This window comes from Aquarana catesbeiana, linkage group LG02 (assembly GCF_042186555.1).
Source record: "Aquarana catesbeiana isolate 2022-GZ linkage group LG02, ASM4218655v1, whole genome shotgun sequence".
NCBI classification, from domain to species: Eukaryota; Metazoa; Chordata; class Amphibia; order Anura; family Ranidae; genus Aquarana; species Aquarana catesbeiana.
Genome location: NC_133325.1, coordinates 452,125,252 through 452,147,368, shown reverse-complemented (window position 1 = coordinate 452,147,368; position 22,117 = coordinate 452,125,252). Strand labels below are relative to the sequence as shown.

The 22,117-nt window shown below is 42.9% G+C and overlaps 1 protein-coding gene across 1 annotated transcript in view; it reads left to right on the top strand.

Moving 5' to 3' along the window:
• The window catches only part of PSMB2 (proteasome 20S subunit beta 2), a 30,970-nt gene that overhangs the window by 1,757 nt on the left and 7,096 nt on the right, over positions 1-22,117 (top strand). Inside the window, exons 2-3 of the mRNA XM_073615593.1 lie at positions 4,066-4,188; positions 7,348-7,418. Of these exons, the coding sequence (XP_073471694.1) occupies positions 4,066-4,188; positions 7,348-7,418 (194 nt within the window). The remainder of the gene's footprint in view (positions 1-4,065; positions 4,189-7,347; positions 7,419-22,117) is intronic.

The following is a 22,117-nucleotide window of genomic DNA, read 5'->3' as shown; positions in this document are numbered from 1 at the left end:
CAGTCTCACCCTGCTCTGCACATGCTCAGCTGCTCTCTATTTTTAGGCACTGCTGAGTTTGTAGAGGCCGATCTCCTGACAGTCTTCTAGCAGAATTAAACCTTTGATCTGTAGTTGCCATGGAGCTGCAAATGTGGTCAGTTGACACCAGCCATTTGATGGTTTGGTGAAAATGTGACAGTTGGCAATCCCAGAAATTTTTTCCAAACCTGTTAAATCAATGGCTTTAGATCCTGTTTATGATTTACTGCTGTTCAGGGGCTCTGGGCTTCAGCAAAATGGCAGCCTTCAGCAAGAACAAACAGTAGCAATGCTGGAGGCAATTTACAGCACACACTCATTTTGATAGCATAATTATTCTTGTGGAATGTATATTCCTTGCTAAAGAACATTATTTTTTTATTAAGTTGTTATGGGTAAAATTCTGCTTTATGTGCCATCAACTTGAGTCCATCCTAGTGACTTGACGAATAAGAGCAAACTGAATAAGTGTTTAGCTCTCTACACTCTATCCCAAAAAAAAGGTTCTGCCACTAGTTTGACTTTAAAGTGTTTGTTAAGGAAACATTTTTTTTTCTATAGTTCCCCCTGTTATATAACAGTAAGCTCTGTAGTGCATGTCATTTCTAAAAATATGCAGTATAATAGCTTACTTCAGAGCGCCGTTCGGCGTTCATCTGACTGTCCGCCAGTCTCCTGTCCTGATAACTGCAGAGAGAGGTGCTGGGAAACCCCTGCTGATGTCAGACCAGGGCAGCAGACCAGTGGGCAGTCACATGAGCACATGACGCTTTGAAGTAAGCTATTATACCGCATATTTTTAGAAATGACATGCACTGGGGATTCAATCCAGAGTGCTGTGGGGAGGTGGTGTCCCTTTCTTCTAATCAGCTCTCAGAGCTCTCCTCACTGATGTAACTTCAACTCTCCGCCCCCTGCTTTTCAGAGCTGAAAGATCCTTTGTAAATTCTGCACTTTGAATGGCTGTAGGGGAAAGACAGCTGCAGATAAACAGATACAACGTATGTAGTAGGATTTGTTTCATCTCTGTGTATAACCTGAGGCCAGTCACCTTACTGGGTATATATAAGGGTTTACAACTACTTTAAGTAGTGGATGTGTATGGATTATTTTTGAAGAATAAGAATGTTTAGTGTCGCTGCTGTGTGTTTACTGGGTATCCATGCACTGTGGGCCCCATAAGAAAATTTAGGACACACCGTTTGATTTACTAAAACTGGAAAGTGCAAAATCTGGTGCAGCTCTGCATTGAAACCAGTCAGCTTCCAGGTTTTATTGTCAAAGCTTAATCACCTCAATACCGGGCACTTACACCCTCTTCCTGCCCAAGCCATTTTTCAGCTTTCAGCGCTGTCACACCTTGAATGACAATTACACAATCATGCTACACTGTAAACACGTGAAATTTTTATCATTTTCTTAACAAAAATAGAGATAAATTAAACAGATAAGTTGACTTTGTGTGCCTCTTTTACACTAGTTTTCCTTTGTTACTAAGGCCTGGCTTCTGGACCCAGCTAACTGCTTTTTCCTTGAGCGGTAAACACCTTCATCGGTTTCTTGACATTCTTTCACTGAATTTAATGATGCAAGTTGGCAAGGCTTAGGTTGGCCATACATTATGCAACTTTCTATCCTTTAGCCACGGGTTGAGGGAAAGAAAATTGCTGGATTTACCCATCAACACATTCAGTGTTATTGGGGGGGAATCCCAACAACTGCGCTATTGTGTTCTGACAGCGGGAGATTTCCCTGTTGTCAGAATGTGATTACTTCTACTTGCTATATCAGGGGACAGTAATTGTACAAAAAGAAAGACAACCGGCTGGTTGTATTGAACTGATTAATTGATCAACTTAAGTACAACTAGCCTGCCCATAGAGGGATCAAAATTTCGATCTTTCTATGGCTAATCTTAGCCATGAAGCCAAGGAAATATAGGCCTCAAGTAGCAAAGTGAAAGTTCTGTGGTAAAGCTGAACTCCGGAGAATTATGTTTTTTGCATACTTGCATTGGTCCAGAATCTAGGTTGGCTTGATGTAAGTATGTATATCTGATATTTGGAGGGCCTCTGGGAGATGCTGAAAATCACTGTAGTAGTCCTTGCTAGAAAGAGTGACAGCCATGATCTTCCAGATTCCATGTAAGCAGCTTCTCCTCACACCGACTACGTGGGGTCACTCACTCAGCACCTCCATTATTCATAGAATGCCTTTTTTCAACAAATAGGAGACATTTTGTGATTGGACGAGGTAGAAATTGGGGTGGTGAATTCACTGTCCCCACCTCATCCAATTAGAGAACGCCTTGTATTAATTGAAAAAAAAAAATATGACTTCTATGAAATAATTCTATGAATGGTGGCAGCGCCAAGCGAGCTAACACCCCCTGTCCCAGTCACCCGTGTTCATTGTACAGAGGGGCAGTCTGTGGAGCAGCACCTAGAATCGCAGACTACTACAGTGACATTCAGTGGCCCTCTGGATATCACATATGTATATTTACATTGAGCAAAGCTAGATCTAAGTTTGCAGAAAATAGAATTCCTGGAGTTGAACTTTAAATAACGCATTTGCATTATCCCCTATGCCAGATGTAAGAGCCTGACAATGAAACACAGGGAAGAGTTGAAAGAAGCACAGTGTTTAAAAATGTGTTTATTGAGGAGCTGTATTAAGATGGGAGGTAGTGAACAAAGAGAATGTTGGAGCGTGTGGGCTGGTTTGAGAGCTGCGAGTCCTTGTAGAAATCTGTCACATCATGGTGTTGGTGTGAGTTGCTGGAAGTGAAAGTGAAAGAATCTGCAGCTCCTCACAGCTTCCTGCTTTTCTGCATATCCGTTCTCAGCAAAAATCCCCAAACTTTTATTACCACCTATTCTCATACTCTTAATCAACATATTCCTTTATATCTTAGACTGGAATTTTCACTTTCATCCTAGTGTTTGTGTTTCTTAACCAATATGTTCAATTAAAGGCATATATAATCCAGGGCTGCACAAACTCCAGGCGACAAGAAATTGCGTCCTGACGCTTGAGATGCCACCCGAATGCTCCATGCACCTCACGTGTGCCCCCCCCACACACACACACTATGTATCACGGGCTCCACTTGCCCATCTGCAGGCCTAGCATAGCAGGTGCCACCGGATAGAGGGAACACACGTCCGCTCTCCTCTCCTTGTTGCTGACCTGAAAGTGCCATGCCAGACCCCAATGACAGTTTCCCCGACCATCAAAGCTGGGAAAGAATGTAATGCAGTGCAATGTGCATTGCATTACATTCAGTGGAGCACAGGGAAGACATGCAGGGTCTTGTAGTTGCATGTCTCATAAAGGGAACCTGTCACCTAAAAAATCACCACATTGGGGACTTTTTGTCCCCTATGTGATTAGGGAGAATGAAGTTAAAAAAAATATTTTTTTTTTGTTTAAATTGGAAAAAAGTAAAGTTACACCCAAGCACATAACCCCCCCCCCCTTCCCCCCATAGGCTAATGTACAAACATAAACGCACGAAGCCTACACCTGAAAGCGTTGATTGCTATACATGTTACATATCCCTGTGTACGCCAGAATTAGAGCAATAATTCTAGCACCAGATCTCCTTTGTTATGCTAAACTGATGACCCAAGGGGAGCTTTTAAAGCGTCGCCTATAGAAAATATAGGGTACTGAAATTTGTCACCATTTCACGGGTGCACGCAAATTTAAGGTTTGACATCTTGGGTATCTATTTACTCAGTGCAACCTTCGCTTTTGTGTTTTACCAAAAAATTAGGTAATTTATTGTGTTTTTGTGCCCCCTAAAATTAACTTTTACTGTGTTGTGTTTTTTTTTTTTTAACTAAAATTTTGTGGTAATATTGTGTGACATAAAAAATTGGAACTACTACTGTTTCATTCTCTAGGGTTTCTGCTTTCAGAAAATAAATGTTTTGGGGGTTTTATGCAATCTTCAGGCCTAAAATTGTTAAACGTGTGCAAAAAATGCAAAATAGGCTTATATTTTTTATAAATATGCCACTGTGCTTTTTACTACAGATGTGGACAAAATGTTCAAGATGAGTGAGAAGATTCTTCTTTTGTGTGTGGGAGAGGCTGGAGATACCGTGCAGTTTGCAGAGTACATTCAGAAGAATGTGCAATTGTACAAAATGAGAAATGGTGAGTCAGGAATCATTTATATTGTAGTTTTTTGGTTTAAAAAAATTTGTTTTAGGTTGACCTTAATGATTATCTCAGCTTCTATCAAATCTGGTCCTCACGTGGTGGAAGCAAGGTTTCACAGCCCTCTACTCCCCTTGATTGGTCAAGTTTTAAAAAAAAATTCCTTAAAGTGTGTCTCTGGCGAAAGCTTTTTATTACATTTTGGATAGGAAAGGGTTAGGACCCCAGAATTTTTGTGCAATCTGTGTCACTGCTGGCAAGATTCACTCTCTTTCTTTGTCCTGGTGACTATGAGAATGAAGCAAAGAAATTAGGGGAGTTTATCCCAGCAGAAGCAAAAATCCTGACGGGTTCAACTATTCCCTCTAATCCAGTGAGGGGAACACTGAAAACATGACCTGTGGAGGATTCTTGAGGACTGCAAAAACACGGCACAAGTAGGTCTTTTTTTGAATGCTTCCAGATAGGTATAAAGGTAAGGTGTGTTAATTTACACTAATGATTTCACCACCTGATTCTCTAAATAAATCTGGAAAATATTGCATAATAGGGCATTGCATAGGGCCTGTTCACACTAATGCCTTGCATTAAGATCTGTTGTAAAAAAAAGAAAAAACTGCTGCATGCTTCACTTTAATACATTCAAATGCATAGTGTAACAAAGCTTTTTTTGGCCCTACTTCTCGTATGGATCAGTTAGTTCTGCACTCCTAGGACCTATTTTCAGCTGACAGCAGGCTAAAGCCAGCTGTTGGCTGCTATCGCAGACCTGATCCAGGCTCTGAAAAGAGCCCGACTGTATGGTCAGGATCCACCCAGAATTCTGGACCGGGAGCTGGCTCAGTCTCCAGTGAGCGGTGGAGGGGCAGGGCAGAGAGCCGTCGACTGACAGTTGCCAGCTCTCTGCAGGCTGAAAACCGAGAGCTGGGCAATCAGCAGTGTTTGATCACTCAGTTCTCGGTCTTGGAGGCTTGGAGGCGGCAAGGGACAACTGCAACCAACATCAGTGCTGCAGTTATCTAGGTAAGTATGATTATTTTTTTCCCAGTCCAATACTTCTCTTTTAAATGCACAGGCACATGCAACACTGGTTAGCTTATGCAATTAAAAGGAAACCCAAACTAAAGCTGCCGTTGTTGACTTCCGCTAGAAGCCTGGCTTTAATACCAGTGGCTTTTTTTTTTTTCTATCACTGACTTGGTAGAAGTACATAAAGTTACATATGCCCGTTTAGAAGGTCTGACTTTCTGATTTCACCTGCAGTAATGCTTGTTTGGAGTAAGTGACGCAAAAAAATCTGAGACCGCCAAATAAGTAGCATTTTCTGCAGGAGGACAGAGCAGAGAGTCTACATGTTTCTCTTAGTGCAAGTGCTCATTGAAATGCCTTTGTTGCAAACATGCCTTAGAACAGCAAGTTGTCCTTACAGTGCCTTGAAAAAGTATTCATATCCGTTGAAATGTTCCAAATGTCATGTTATAACCAAAAACGTAAATGTATTTTATTAGTATTTTATGTGATAGACCAAATGATTTTCAAATTTTTTTACAAATAAATATCTAAAAAGTGTGGCATGCATTTGTACTCAGCCCCTTTACTTTGATACCCCTAACTAAAATTTTATTGAAACCAATAGCCTTCAGAAGTCACCTAATTAATAAATAGTCCCCCTGTGTGTAATTTAATTTCAGTATAAATACAGCTGTTCTGTGAAGCCCTCAGAGGTTTGTTAGAGAACCTTAGAGAACAAACAGCATCATAAAGGCCAAGGAAAGAACCACACAGGTCAGGGATAAAGTTGTGGAGAAGTTTAAAAGCAGGGTTAGGTTATAAAAAATATCCTCAGCTTTGAACATCTCAGGGAGCACTGTTCAATCCATCATCCGAAAATGGAAAGAGTATGGCACAACTGCAAACCTACCAAGATATGGCCGTCCACCTAAACTGACAGGCCAAGCAAGGAGAGCATTAATCAGAGAAGCAGCCAAGAGCCCCATGGTAACTCTGGAGGAGATGCAAAAATCCACAGCTCAGGTGGGAGAATCTGTCTACAAGACAACTATTAGTCGTGCACTCCACAAATCTGGCCTTTATGGAAGAGTGGCAAGAAGAAAGCCATTGTTGAAAGAAAGCCATAAGAAGTCCTGTATGCAGTTTTTTGTGAGAAGCCATGTGGGGGACACAACAAACATGTGGTAGAAGGTGTTCTGGTCAGATGAGAGCAAATTTGAACTTGTTGGCCTAAAAGTAAAACACTATGTGTGGCGGAAAACTAACACTGCACATCACCCTGAATACACCATCCCCACCGTGAAACATGGTGGTGGCAGCATCATGTTGTGGGGATGCTTTTCTTAATCGAGGACAGGGAAGCTGGTCAGAGTTGATGGGAAGATGGATGGAGCCAAATACAGGGCAATCTTAGAGGAAAACATGTTAAAGTCTGTAAAAGACTTGAGACAAGGACGGAGGTTCATCTTCCAGCAGGATAACAACCTACAGCCAGAGCTACAATGGAATGGTTTAGATGAAAGCATATTCATGTGTTGGAATGGCCCAGTCAAAGTGCAGACCTAAATCCAATTGAGAATCTGTGGAAAGACTTGAAAATTTCTATTCATAGACTCTCAATCCAATCTGACAAAACTTGAGCTATTTTCCAAAGAAGAATGGGCAAAAATGTCACTCTCTAGATGTACAAAGCTGGTAGAGACATCCCCAAAAAGACTTGCAGCTGTAATTGCAGCAAAAGGTGGCTCTACAAAGTATCGGCTCAGGGGGACTGAATACAAATGCACCACACTTTTCACATAATTATTTGTGAAAACATTTTGAAAACCATTTCTAATTTTCCTTCCACTTCACAATTATGTGCCACTTTGTGTTGGTCTATCACATAAAATCCCAAAAAAATACATTTAGGTTTTTGGCTGTAACATGACAAAATGTGGAACATTTCAAGGGGTATGAATACTTTTTCAAGGCACTGTATGTAATGGATGGGTATTGAATAACACGTTTATCTTTTAGAAGAAAATATACTCAGAGTAAATTGATCCTTTTCTTTTTTTCTTTGTGAGAAAAGTGACATGATCCTCATTAAAATAACATATTTTCAGACCTACTAAGATCTCGTTCATTTTTATTTATTTTTAGGGTATGAACTGTCTCCCAGTGCAGCTGCAAACTTTACACGCAAAAACTTGGCTGACTATCTTAGAAGCAGGGTGAGTTCATTATGATATGTAACAATTTAAATGTTCCCTACAGACATCAATGATCCCGCAGAGACAGCTGGCAAGCCCACTGTCTCTGCCAGGCAACTGGCATTTTCAGAAACAGTCAAAGTTTCCCCCATTTTTCTTTCATGTCTAAATAAAAATGGGAGGCACCCTACATGTTTTGTTCTCATGTATTGCCTCTCCTGGTGGGAACCATCAAATAAACATTAATCTTTATCATATGTTGTGTCCAATTTCATTTTAGCTTTTGTGATTGCATCCTAATAAATGTCGGGGCATATTTTCTGGATTTTTAATTGTATCGCTGGTAAATACAGCTGTTTGGCGTTTTGTTGTTTGAGCGTTGTTCTTCTTTCCAGTAAAGTATTGTTTATGGGAGAATGTTGACAGCAGCAAAAATCCTCTCATCTGTATGACAAGCTGCTGCTTAGGAAGGAAGCAGCAGGAACCTTGTGAGCTCCTCTCCTCATTTAACATCTAGCTACAGTTTAATATTCGGGTGCTCGCATAACCCTCTGAAACAGATGGTGCAGGTAAAGCTGTTATATTTAAGTATCCTGTCTCCCAAGTGCTGAAATCCATTTGCTATACACGCCGAAAGTTAATGCCGCTAACGAGGGTAATTGAACACGCTTTTTGGCAGACACATTTAGCAGGATGTGACATGGTGCCACACTTGGTCCTGACTCCTTTATTCCGTGAGTGCCAGCCCTTTTCCTCCTTCCGATAGAGGTCCTGCATTGCCCCTTCCATTCTTCTGTGTGCCTGGATTCTCTGCACCTGTTCCAGATGGGTAACTCAGTGGGGGGACACTGGCAGAGGCAGATGTGTTTTGCATGCCGGAGATGTAACGCTGTGCTACAGATGGTGCTGTCTAAGAGGGAGTGGGGTGTGTAAAACTATTGTTAAAGATCACAGTGTTCAGAGCCCCTGCTGTTACCACTGTACAGCCTCTGAAATGTAGCAATTGGTACAGATTGCCCCCTCTTTTTGGTGACCTATTGCTAACAGATAGAATCCAAATAAGTTTTTAAAACTTGATATGAGTTTCAAATTGATGTTTTTCCACATGACATAATGTATGAATTTGAATTTAAGTTTGATATTTAGCGATAACAGCTGAAGTGCCATTTCCATATTATTATTATTATTTATTTTTTTGCAGTCTAATAATGTGGCAGTAGCCTCTTGACATGAGTCTTTTGTAACTTGTTTGCACTCTCTTGGCATAGGTAAAATTCAGTTTTCAGGTATGGTTGCAGGTACAGATTTTTTGAATGTACTGTACTTTAGTAGGTGTCAAAGGCAGGTAGCAGGACCTTTGTCTGGTACAGCAGAATCTCAGACCTCTAAGGTTACATTCACACTGTTGGACAGCATCAACCAGGGGTGGCGGCTCTAGGTAGCAGTTCTAAACGCTGCCTGCATATACCATGAGCAAACAGCTGCAGCTGGCCGATTGGCACTTTATATATCAATGGCACAATGCCACCACTGTTCACATCTACAGTCAGGTCTATAAATATTGGGACATCAACACAATTCTAATCTTTTTGGCTCTATACACCACCACAATGGATTTGAAATTAAACTAACAAGATGTGCTTTAACAGCAGACTTTCGGCTTTAATTTGAGGGTATTTACATCCAAATCAGGTGAACGGTGTAGAAATTACAACAGTTTGTATATGTGCCTCCCACTTTTTAACGGACCAAAAGTAATGGGACATTTGGCTGCTCAGCTGTTCCATGGCCAGGTGTGTGTTATTCCCTCATTATCCTATTTACAATGAGCAGATAAAAGGTCCAGAGTTAATTTCAAGTGTGCTATTTGCTTTTGGAATCTGTTGCTGTCAACTCTCAATATGAGATTCAAAGAACTGTCACTATCAGTGAAGCAAGCCATCATTAGGCTGAAAAAAACAAAACAAACCCATCGGAGAGATAGCAAAAACATTAGGTGGGGCCAAATCAACTGTTTGGAACATCCTTAAAAAGAAAGAATGCACCGGTGAGCGCAGCAACACCAAAAGACCCGGTAGACCATGGAAAACAACTGTGGTGGATGAGCGAAGAATTTGTTCCCTGGTGAAGAAAACACCCTTCACAACAGTTGGCCAGATCAAGAACACTCTCCAGGAGGTAGGTGTATGTGTGTCAAAGTCAACAATTGAGAGAAGACTTCACCAGAGTGAATACAGAGGGTTCACCACAAGATGTAAACCATTGGTGAGCCTCAAAAACAGGAAGGCCAGATTAGAGTTTGCTAAACAACATCTAAAAAAGCCTTTACAGTTCTGGAACAACATCCTATGGACAGATGAGACCAAGATCAACTTGTACCAGAGTGATGGGAAGAGAAGAGTATGGAGAAGGAAAGGAACTGCTCATGATCCAAAGCATACCACCTCATCAGTGAAGCATGGTGGTGGTAGTGTCATGGCGTGGTCATGTATGGCTACCAGTGGAACTGGTTCTCTTGTATTTATTGATGATGTGACTGCTGACAAAAGCAGCAAGATGAATTCTGAAGTGTTTCGGGCAATATTATCTGCTAATATTCAGCAAAATGCTTCAGAACTCATTGGACGGCGCTTCACAGTGCAGATGGAAAATGACCCGAAGCATACTGCGAAAGCAACCAGAGTTTTTTAAGGGAAAGAAGTGGAATGTTATGCAAATGCAAAGTCAATCACCTGACCTCACATGAAACCCAGCGTCTGATGATGTCTATGCGTTTCAGACTTCAGGCTGTAATTGACTGCAAAGGATTTGCAACCAAGTATTAAAAAGTGAAAGTTTGATGGATGATTGTTAATCTGTCCCATTACTTTTGGTCCCTTAAAAAGTGGGAGGCACATATACAAACTGTTGTAATTCCTACACCGTTCACCTGATTTGGATGTAAATATCCTTAAATTAAACCTGAAAGTCGGCAGTTAAAGCACATCTTGTTCGTTTCATTTTAAATCCATTGTGGTAGTGTATAGAGCCAAAAAGATTAGAATTGTGTTGATGTCCCAATATTTATGGACCTGACTATAACTAGCTATCAGAGCGTTGCATGCGAATAGAGGCTCTTACCGACCAGTATGCATCCAAGGTGGATGTCTCTGCAGAGTTTTGGCTGCACACAAACTGGCTGTGGCTAATTGGCCAGTTTGTAGGTGGCCATAGCAGTGTTGCTTCGTCCAGAGGCAGTATGTAGCCACCTCTGAATGCAGCAAACTATCTTCACCCCATTGCTTATGTGAATGTAGCCTAACCTGTCGGATAACAAGGCAGTAATGTATATAATCATCAATATGGATTAAAAGAGAAATGAACACATTGTATCATAAACTTAAGGTCGTGTTTCAGGTCCTGGAACTGGCAAAAAATCAAGGGCATTTGTAAGACCCTTTCCTTTTAACTTGTCGTCAGTGGAATGAAGGTTGCACAAGACTAAAGAGAGCCACTCCATCCTGCACCTGTCATTTGCAAGACAACCTGCCACCTCGAGGGACCACTGCCACCTCCAAAACAATATGGTTTGGAGAGAGAGTGCAGAGAGGGATTTTGCCACCAAATGAGTGGTGGACAAGAAAAAGACCAGCATACGCTGCAGATTGGAAACTTTAACTAAAACCACCCATAGTCAAAGCTTCTTGTACATCTTCCTGTCCAGGGACTGAAAACCACTGAAGGTTAGAGAGATTCTTTAACTTTGTTTCTTGTCTTTTTGTGAGACAATCGCAAATGATTTCATTTTGATAGTTTTATTATATATCAAAGTATATTAGAAGTTAAGTTTTGGGAGTTTCATTCCCCCTACATAATTGATGTTCTGATCTTTAAGGTCCAACTCATTGATGCAGAAAAGGGTCTCTTTATGCCAGCTTTATTACTTTATAGGCAGTACAAGTATGTTTTATGCTATAAGTTTCAGTATGGAATAGGGTTGTCCCTCGGCACCGATACTGAGCATTTGCCCAAGTACTTGTACTCGGGCAAATGCTTCCGCCGATACCTGGACAGTCAGTGGTGATTGGCGTGTGGGGAGTTACAAGCTTCTCCCCCCGCGGCTTTCAGCTGCTTAGTGACATACAGCGGTGATCGGTGCTTGTAACTCCCCCACACGTGACCACCGCTGACTGTCACCGCATCCTCCATGCCCCCTCCGTTCTGCTGTCCCCCTCCGTTCTGCTGTCCCCCTCCGTTCCTCTGTCCCCCCTCCGTTCCTCTGTCCCCCCTCCGTTCCTCTGTCCCCCCTCCGTTCCTCTGTCCCCCCTCCGTTCCTCTGTCCCCCCTCCGTTCCTCTGTCCCCCCTCCGTTCCTCTGTCCCCCCTCCGTTCCTCTGTCCCCCCTCCGTTCCTCTGTCCCCCCTCCGTTCCTCTGTCCCCCCTCCGTTCCTCTGTCCCCCCTCCGTTCCGCTGTCCCTCTTCGTTCCTCTGTCCCCCTCTGTTCCTCTGTCCCTCTTCGTTCCTCTGTCCCCCTCTGTTCCTCTGTCCCTCTTCGTTCCGCTTTCCCCCTCCGTTCCTCTGTCCCCCTCCGTACTGCTGTCCCTCTCTCTCTTCCTCTGTCCCCCTCCGTTGTGCTGTCTCTCTCTCTATGTCCTCCTTTTGTGAATGGACAGAGTCAGCTGGCTCTGTCCATTCACATAACTGAGACATTGTAATCTTCTGTGATTACAATGTGTCAGTTTATGAATGGAGAGGAGCCGCTGTCTTCTCTCCATTCATTCTCAGTGCAGCTGAGGCTGCAGAGAAAGGGACTGGGGAATCTCTATCCTCTGTCTCTTTCTCTGTCTCAAGGGGGAGATATCAGGGGTCTGTTAAGACCCCTAATATTTTAAAAAAAGCCCCCCAACAGGGCTGATTTAAAAAAAAAAAAAAAAACACACATATTGCAATAAATAATAATAAAAAAAATATTATTCTAAAAAATAATAAAAATGTAAATAAAAAAAACACACAGACACCGTTCACCCCCCCCCCTAAAAAAAAAAAGAAAGCATTGTTAAAAAAAAAAAAAAAAAAACACTGTCACGTGACATTAAAAAAAAAGTATCGGTAATCGGTATCGGCGAGTACTTGAAAAAAAGTATCGGTACTTATACTCGGTCCTAAAAAAGTGGTATCGGGACAACCCTAGTATGGAACTTAAAATTTGCTTTTTTTTTTTATAAAGAAGCATCATGATTTGGGACGGAGTACACAGGTTTATACACTTGTTAAACAAGGAGCCTGTTGCCATGTCATTAGCCTGGTTCCTACCCTTTGTGTAATAAGGTAGGTGTTTGTCTTTACTCTGCTGATACAGATACAGCATCACAGGTGTAAATTCCCTAGCCCTTATACAAGGCTCTCTGGGGGATCTGAAACTGAGACAGCGCTGTTATCTCACTCCTGAAGAGAGAGCGTAGACGTGCTAAGCAGCAAATGCCTGCTGAGAGCTGGTAACTCGCCGGCTCAGCAAAAGAAGCTTTTCTTTACTCTGAATTGTAAGAAAGGTGTTCAAGTCACTTTGGGAACATTTAAATAAACCAGGAATCCTATGAAAATATTGCAGTGAATGCAGGAATTTAAAGTTCTGAATGTATTTTTCTAGGTAAGGTAGTAAGCTGCTTTTGCTTCATTAAAGCTAAACATCTATATACAGCGTTAAGTGTTTTCCTGCCAAAAGATTTGTAATTCTGTTCAGCCACTCATGCGATTCACACACCAATAACATACAGCAAACGATTTAACTAAAAAGTGAGAGAGTCCACGCTCACTGACATAAGATGGTATCTGTATGTAATATATATATATACTGAAATAACAATAAAATAGATAAAAATAATGCGGACTATTAAAAACAGAAAATGAAAAGTAATAGACAATGATTCAAGTCTAACTAGTCAATGAATAGGTAAGAACCACAGTATGACTCAGATCAATGGAAAAAAGGCAGCAGGTGACTGAACAGCATACATACCTGGCAGCTCCTTATTGAGGTTTGGGGTTCCCTCAGAAACAGATAAAAAGGAGAAAAACATGGCACCAGGTCAGTGTAAGTAAAACCAACAATACTTTATTCCAATATCCACGTACATCTAAGAAGCTTGCACACTTCATGTAGAGGTGCTGAGGTATCATGTGTGATGATCCAGGACGGTAGACAGGGTGGACTGGAGGGCTGCTGTGAGTATCCGGACTTGCTCTCACGTGCCTCTAGTAGCTGCCCCTTCCACACCTTGAGTGTTCTGTGGTTGCGGCAGCTCCTATAGGAGCGTGAGAGCTGTTGATGCTGCCGGGCTTCTGCTCTCCTATGCGGCAGGTCCTGGCTAGTGTGGGCAGTTGTTGCTTCATTGGTGTGTCCACCTTTTGGATTTTCGGTGGTGGGAGTCTTGGAGGTTGTCAGAAGATCACCACTAGCTGTCAGATCAGGGAATTGGCTGGGGCTGGTCCGTTCGTTACATGTTACACACTGAAAATGGGTGTAAAATGTTATGAAAGGTGAACTTATCTTTTAATTCTCCAGCATCTACCTGTTTTGAATAGAGCTAACTTAGTAGAAAGCGTTGGACGGTGGACCACATACAGTTTCCCTGACATCCAGCTCTCCCCCTTGACTATGTAGATGTCTAGGCTGTTGAGGATCATTCCCATCAGCAACCTTAGATGACCCCATGATGTCATACAGAGAGCAGGGGGATACCTCTGTGTCGTCGACCTACCCTCAGTGCTGCCTTCTCTGCTAGGGGGTATGTGTCAAATGACTTCCAAAGTAATTAATATATATATTTGGTCTGTCATGTACTGTATGTGTGAGTAGGGGGAGTATTATAGAGAGTGTAATACATTTTTTTTTTCATGTGCTCTAGGATCTAAACACAATCTATCAAACTTTTTTTTTTCTTTTCTTTAATTGTACGTAGAGCATGAAATTCCGGCATTTGATGATACATAACACATAATAAAACATTGTATCTTCTTGCATTGCTTTGGTAATGATTGAGAGGTGTCAGCTAGTGACCCAAGGTACTAATTGTGTTCTGACATTGCTCCCTGCATGTACATGTCACTTTCCATGGGTGCAATTCATGCTGTGCTGGATTCTTTTTCCTCTCTCCCCACCTCTGTTACTTCACCTTCCCCCAGATGTCTCACCACTGCCAGTAACCACCCGTGTGCAGTCTCACCGTTCGGTCGGTCTTGGTGTCTGTTGTCACCACAGCTCCCCTGGAGGTGAGAACTCAGTGGAATTTTACAAGCTGCTAAATCGGAAAAGTATTTCAACAATCCTAAGAAATTACATTGTAAATCATTGCCCACTGTTGGTGTATACATTAAAATGTCATACTACCTGAAGTAAAGAGTAATCCAAGCTGTGTATTTAGCTTATTTGTTTATAAACCATATACAGTATGTCACATATAACACATGGGAAAAGTTGCTATAGGAAGGTCATTGCAATGGTGATTGAGCTTGTTTAAAGGACACTAGTAGAAGTTCATCTGAAGAGAGGGGATGGGAAAGTGCAACCCATTTCACTTACCTTCACTTGACTCCCTTTTGGGCAGCAGGGATACAAAAAATGTAATCCAATGCTGATGCTTTAAAATGATTGTAAAGGCTCGTTTAAAAAAAATAAATAACAAACATGTTATACTTACCTTCTCTGTGCAGTTGGTTTTGCACAGAGCAGCCCAGATCCTCCTCTTCTCGGGTCCCTCTTTGCTGCTCCTGGCCCTTACCTCCTATGGAGTGCCCCCACAGTCAGCAGCTTCCTATGGGGGCACTGGAGCCGAGTCGCAGCTCTGTGTGTCCATTCAGACACAGAGCCCCAACCTGGCCCAGCCCTTTCTCCTGATTGGCTGACTGACTGTGACAACCACGGTTGCCAGTGGCACCACTGCTGTGTCTCAGCCAATCAGGAGGGGTGTCCCGAACAGCTTAGACATTGATGGACATCGCTTGAGAGAAATGGGGCTCAGGTAAGTAATTAGGGGGTGCTGGGAAGGCTGCTACACACACAAGGCTTTTTATCTTAATGCATTAAGATAAACAAAACTGCCTTTACAACTCTTTTAACCGCTTGCTGACCAGCCACCGCAGTTATACTGCGTCAGGTTGGCACGGCTGCGCAAATCACCGTAGCTGTACGTCGGCCGCTTTAAGAGCTCTAGGTGGCGCGCGACGCCAGAGCCAGTGTGCGTGGCCGGCGGCGACCCGGCGATCGCTCCTCTGAGAGCCAGAACGGGGATCTGTCAATGTAAACGGACAGATCCCCGCTCTATCAGCGAAGTAGAGAGAGATCTGCTGTTCCTAGTGATCGTGAACGACTATCTCTCTATACTCCCTATCAATACACTGCCCCCACATGTTAGAAACTAGGGAACACTTAACCCCTTGATCGCCCCTAGTGTTAACCCCTTCCCTGCCAGTGGCATTTATACAGTAATAAATGTCAATGGTCCCAAAAAAGTGTCAAGTGTCCGATCTGTCCACTGCAGTGTCACAGTCCCGCTAAAAATCACTGATCACTGCCATTACTAGTTAAAAAAAAAAAAAAAAAAGTATAATAAAAATGCCATAAATATATCCCCTATTTTGTAGACGCTATAACTTTTGCACAAACCAATCAATAGACGCTTATTGCGATTTTACTTTTTTTTTTTTATTTCTCAGTTACAGCAACATAGTACCATATCACCAAAGATGGCCTTGTCAATAAGGGGGCAAATCCTTACGGTCCTTAAGTGGTTAAGGCTTTTTTTTTTTAAGGGGGGTTATCTCTCAAGGCACTATTGTAGTGCTAAAAGACATGCCAGGTATTATTTGCATTTTGGGGGGTAGAGAGTAGGGTTGCACCGGTACCTGTGCTGATACTAAGCATTTGCATGAGTGCTCATACTCGTGCATATGCTCCGATACCCAAACCGATACCTTTGCGGTCTGATTTTCACCCATATAAAATGAATGCGTTCAAATCGCACTACAAAGAATCGCATGCGGTTTCTTGCACCGCTCCTGTGTGGACCCAGGCTGACATCACTATTCTTTTTGTATGGGCTCAAATCACACCGCAAAGGTATTGGTACTCGGTATCAGTGAATACTTGACCAAAAGTATTGGCATCCCTAGTAGAGAGGTATCATTTCACATGTATAAAAATGGCAGCTGCCTACATAATTTAACTTCACTCTCAGTGGACAAAGTATAGGTTTAGTTTAAAGTGTATCTCCACTTTTCTGGAGGGCAAGAGCTTCCCTTTCAAGTGAACTACAAACACAAGGATTTTGGCAAATTTCATTGCTTCAGAAGATAAGGTGGAAACTCCACACACCGGAGCCCAGCCACAATATGGAAAGGTGAAGATACAGCTTTAGCCTAAGCTTCTCCTAGCTAAACTCCTTTGAGTTTTGCCCCACCCATGGGGTCTAATTATAGGTAGCTTCACTGCTTACTTGCTTCTGTCCTGCAGATATTGATGTAGGTCTTACCAGCAATTTCTTTAGCTGTCTCCTAAATGGTAAGATCTGCTTTCACTATAAAACATTTGATCAGGCTTAGTGCTGCTGCTCCTGTATCCCTATCGTGTCGTTGAAGTCACTGTAACACATGAGGGTTGAAACTCTCTTATTTTAGGCGATGTCTGTATTGTACTGACTTCAAACAGTGTGCCATCACGTGAGCTGAGGAAGGAACCCTTATGGGCTCATTCACGGGGCGGACTCTGCTAACGGATCCACGTGCTCAGCGGTCAATCTGTCCGCAGATGACAGGTCTATGTCTGCTCCGCTTATGTATAGCGGACACAGCCTGCTGTTCTCTATGGTTGGTCGGATGTAAACGGACCGACTGTCATTCAGTCCGATCAGGTGGATCGGGAACGGATTCCCCCCATCCGTCCTGTTTTTGGCGGGTCGGATCGAATGTCAGCAGGTTTCAATGGACACATGTCCGCTGACACCCGCCGCTCCATGGAGGGCAATGGATGGTGCGATTGGGTCCACCTAACAAACTAACAGCAGACTCAATCGGTCCACCTACGTGAAAAGGGCCTAATTTTTTTGTATACAGATTGCTGCTGCCATATGTTCTACGAAAGAGAAATTTGTTAGTTTTAGAAAATATGGTGGTTTTCAGATTGAAAGGTTGGGTTCACACTGGTACAACAAACGCTCCGACATTGGGAGCACATGTCACATTATGTGTGTAAATAAATGGTTCCCTATGAGAGCTGTCTTAACTGGTCCGACTTTGAAAAAGGTTCCTGCACTACTTTGGTTCTACTTCAGCCCATTGAATATTGAAGTCGGTTCCTTGTCCTAACCTTCCGACTTGTGACATCCGACATGGTGATTACAGCAGCAGTAAAAGGAATTTATGTCACACTGGGATTGATTTGATTGGTCAAAGGACAAGTCAGACTATCTCAAAGTCGGAGCAAAATCTTATCTTGTTCATTCAAGTCGAATGGATGTAGGACCGATGTAGCCAGGCAAAGTAGGATCACAGTCGTACAACAGTCGTGTCATACCAGTGTGAACCCGGCCTTAAGGCTGGGTTCACATTGATACTACATGACAGTCATACCACTGTCCTCCTACTTTGCTCTGCGACATCAGTCCTACATCCATCCGACTTGAATGAACACTACTTTGATCCGACTTTGTGATAGTAGACTTGTCCTTTGACCAATCAAAACAATCCCAGTGTGACATCAATTTACTTTTACTGCTGCTGTAATCACCATGTCGGATGTCACAAGTCGGATGGTTAGGACAAAGATCCTACTTTAAATCTGACTTGTGATATTTAATGGGCTGAAGTAGGACCATAGTAGTGCAGGGAGCATTTGCAAAGTCTGACCGACTTGTGTCGGACCAGTTAAGATGGCTCTCATAGGGAAACATTGGGAGCTCATGTCGCATGACATGTGAAAATCAATGTCGGAGCGTTTGTCGTACAAGTGTGAACCCAGGCTTAAGGGAGTACTCCTAATCTCGGCTTGTTACCTGTATAAAAGACACCTGTCCACAGAATCAATCAGATTACAATCTCTCCACCATGGCCAAGACCAAAGAGCTATCCAAGGATGTCAGGGACAAGATTGTCGACTTACACAAGGCTGGAATGGGCTACAAGACCATCGCCAAGCAGCTTGGTGAGAGGGGGACAACAATGCTTGGTGCGATTATTCGCAAATGGAAGAAACACAAAATAACTGTCAATCTTCCTTGGTCTTGGACTCCATGCAAGATCTCACTTCATGGAGTTTCAATGATCAAGAGAACGGTGAAGAATTAGCCTTAGAACTACATGGGGGATTCTTGTCAATGATCTCAAGGCAGCTGGGACCATAGTCACCAAGTAAACAATTTGGTAACACTATGCTGTGAAGGACTGAAACCCTGCAGTGCCCGCAAGGTCCCCCTGCTCAAGAAAGCACATGTAAAAGCCCTGAAGTTAGTTAATGAACATCTGATTGATTCAGAGAACTGGGTGAAAGTGTTGTGCTCAGATGAGACCAAAATCGAGCTCTTTGGTAACAACTCAACTCGATGGACGGGGGACCATGTACCGTCAAATCTTGGGTGAGAACCACCTTCTCTCAGCCAGGGCATTGAAAATGGGTCATGGATAGGTATTCCAGCATGGCAATGACCCAAAACACATGGCCAAGGCAACAAAGGAGTGGCTCAAGAGAAGCACATTAGGGTCCTGAAGTGGCCTAGCCAGTCTCTAGACCTTAATCCCATAGAAAATATGTGAAGGGAGCTGAATGTTCGAGTTACCAAACCTCAGCCTCAAAACCCTAATGACCTGGAGAGGATCTGCAAAGAGGAGTTGGACAAAATCCCTCCTGAAATGTGTGCAAACCTGGTGGCCAACTACATGAAACGTCTGACCTCTGTGATTGCCAACAAGGGTTTTGCCTTGTCCTCTTTAACCAGCTAATTGGGAACATAGAAATCTGTCATTTACACACAGCACCAGTAGTTTCTGCCTAGTTCTTTTAAGTACCAGTCAATGTAGGATACATTTTGCCTATGCAGGGAGAAATTCATGGGATGTGGGTGTTTTCTTTTTTTTTAACCATCTGAAAATGCTAGTAGCCTGGCAGTTACTGCCCTAGAAGAAGCATGTAGAAAGTGAAATCCAATCTCTTAACATATCCTGGGTATTGACACAAAGCACGGAAAATCACTAGATCGTTATGACAGCCTGGTAAGTAGCATTTTCAGAATGTCTACAAATGCAGCTTTAAAATTTCTCTCAGCTTAGGTTCCTTACAAAAAAAATCCTAGACTTAAGATATTCTTTCATGCTGCCTTCATTCCAGCAATATTCAGATCTAAGTTACAATACCCCATCTAGTGACATTATGAGTGATACGAAGGGGTCAGTCTCAACTTGGATGTAAAAGAAGGGGTCTGTAGGATTGCACTGCAGTTTGTAGCCTTGAATGGGTGAAAATTAGATGGCTCATCTCTTGTGCCCGAGCCGTGTCAAGAGGAAGTCTGACATGGTAACTGGCACAGATGTATTGGCTTAATTAAAACTGCCTCACACCCTTTTATTTATGCCTGAGCATCTCACACATGCAGAAAGCTGGCATCTCGAGAGTCGCACAAACCTTTGGCGAGACATCTCCTGCACCGCTCTTTAAACACTGAGAGAACCCCCCCCAAATCCTCCTCTTGTTAATTGTGCCTGCGTCTTGGATGTGTAGGCATAAATAAATGTTAGAGCGGCTAATTAAATTAAAGTATCTAGGAAACAGTGGCTAAAACTGCAACATCTTTTCTGCCCATTGCACATGACCCTGCGCTGCCATGTTCTTATAAATGGGCTCATTATTTATGCTGTATGGTCATTTCAAGTATCAACTGCACATACCTAAACTGGTAGTAACATGTAAATATACAGTAAAATGGGCAGATTACATAGCGGTTTTCTAGTGCAGTAATGTCTTTCTGTCTAGCATTTAAGGAATTACTTTGTAGCCATTTATGTAAGGGGTCAATATCTGCAGATGACATTAAATAAGGTGTCGGTGTAGGCAGTTAGTCAAATACACAGTTGAAGTACACATGTCCTGTAGTGCCCCCCCCCCAGGAGCCACATGGTAATTTTAGGCCCTCTATCCTGCGCCTTGACTCCAAGGAAATCCTCAGTCCCTCTGGCACACCTGGTTAAATAAAAGTCACTGCAAGCCCATATAAGGACACTAGGACGCTTAGTGGTAGATGAACTCAATATATTGATACAGGTTAGAATAAATGCATTGAAAATAAATGAGCACACAGCAGGTAAATTCAGATACAGTCTGCTAGACAAAGTGATAGCTATGCTGAATTAACTTGGATTCAGACACTTAGGGCACTTTCACACTGAGCCACGTCGGCGGTAAAGCGCCACTATTTTTAGCGGCGCTTTTCAGCCGCTAGCGGGGCACATTTAACCACCACTAGTGGCCGGAAAAGGGTTAAAAGCGCAGTTTCGGCGCCGCTGCCCATTGATTTCAATAGGTAGGGGCACTTTAGGAGCGGTGTATACACCGCTCCTAAAGCACCTCGAATAAGCTGCTTGCAGGACTTTCACACTGGGGGCTTTCACATTGGAGTGACAGAAGAGGCGCTTTGCAGGCACTATTTTTAGCGCTATAGTGCCTGTAAAGCACATCCAGCGTGAAAATGGCCTAAACTGACATCAACAAAATCAGCAAATATAGCAATTAACTGTGCATAAAAATGTTAGAAAATGTAAACCCAACAGTTTGTATTCCTGATATGTACCTACTGTAACATAATTCTTGCATTAAAGAGGAAGTAAACCCTGATGGGTTTACTTCCTCCTTGTTTTCCTGCAAAGGTAAAGCAGCCCATTATGTGTCACCTACCTGACACAGGAGCCTGCGATGTCACCGCTGTCCCCTCTGCTACGGCGCGTCCAACTTCTTTCTGATCACAGCGCCGGCGCCACGATGACAGCACTCCCACGTATGCGCATGGGAGCCGCCACTAACGGCATATCGCCATTAGCGGCATGCTAGGTACGCCTGCGCAGCGCTGTCTGCGGCGCATGCGCCGTAGACAGCGGTGCCTGTCTTTTTGCAAATATCTTTTAAACCGTGTAGGTTTAGGAGATATTTCTTGGACCTACAGGTAAGCCTTAATCTAGGCTTACCTGTAGTTCAAAGTGGTCTGTAAGGGTTTACAACCACTTTAAAAAGTATCCTGTTCTCTTTGTATTGTTTCCTTCGTGTGAAAGCCATGGTGTTCTTGCCAGTCCCTCTGCTTTCCCTAATAAAAACTGACCACACTAAGCAGGAGAACACATCATGATCAGTTCTCTGGCTATGCTGGGAACTCAGAGTAATATCCTTCAATGATCAGATTTGTCCTGACCACCCCACCAGGGTGGATTTGATTTAAATCACTAGTAAAAAGGCTTGATTTAAATCAACTCGAAGAGCAACTGGCATTTCTGTCCCTCTGCGGCTCCTCCTCTGACCTGACCCGCTGTTGACTCACCGACAGTCCCATTCACTTTAATGGGAAGGCTGGTGATGCGGAAGTGACGCAACAAGCTGAGGGACGTGGCGGCAGCAGGTGAGTGGATGCCTGCTAACGGGTGCTGCCATGATGGATATGAAATGACAGGTGCTCTTTAAACGTAAGGACTTATTTTTGCTGATAGTTAGAATCT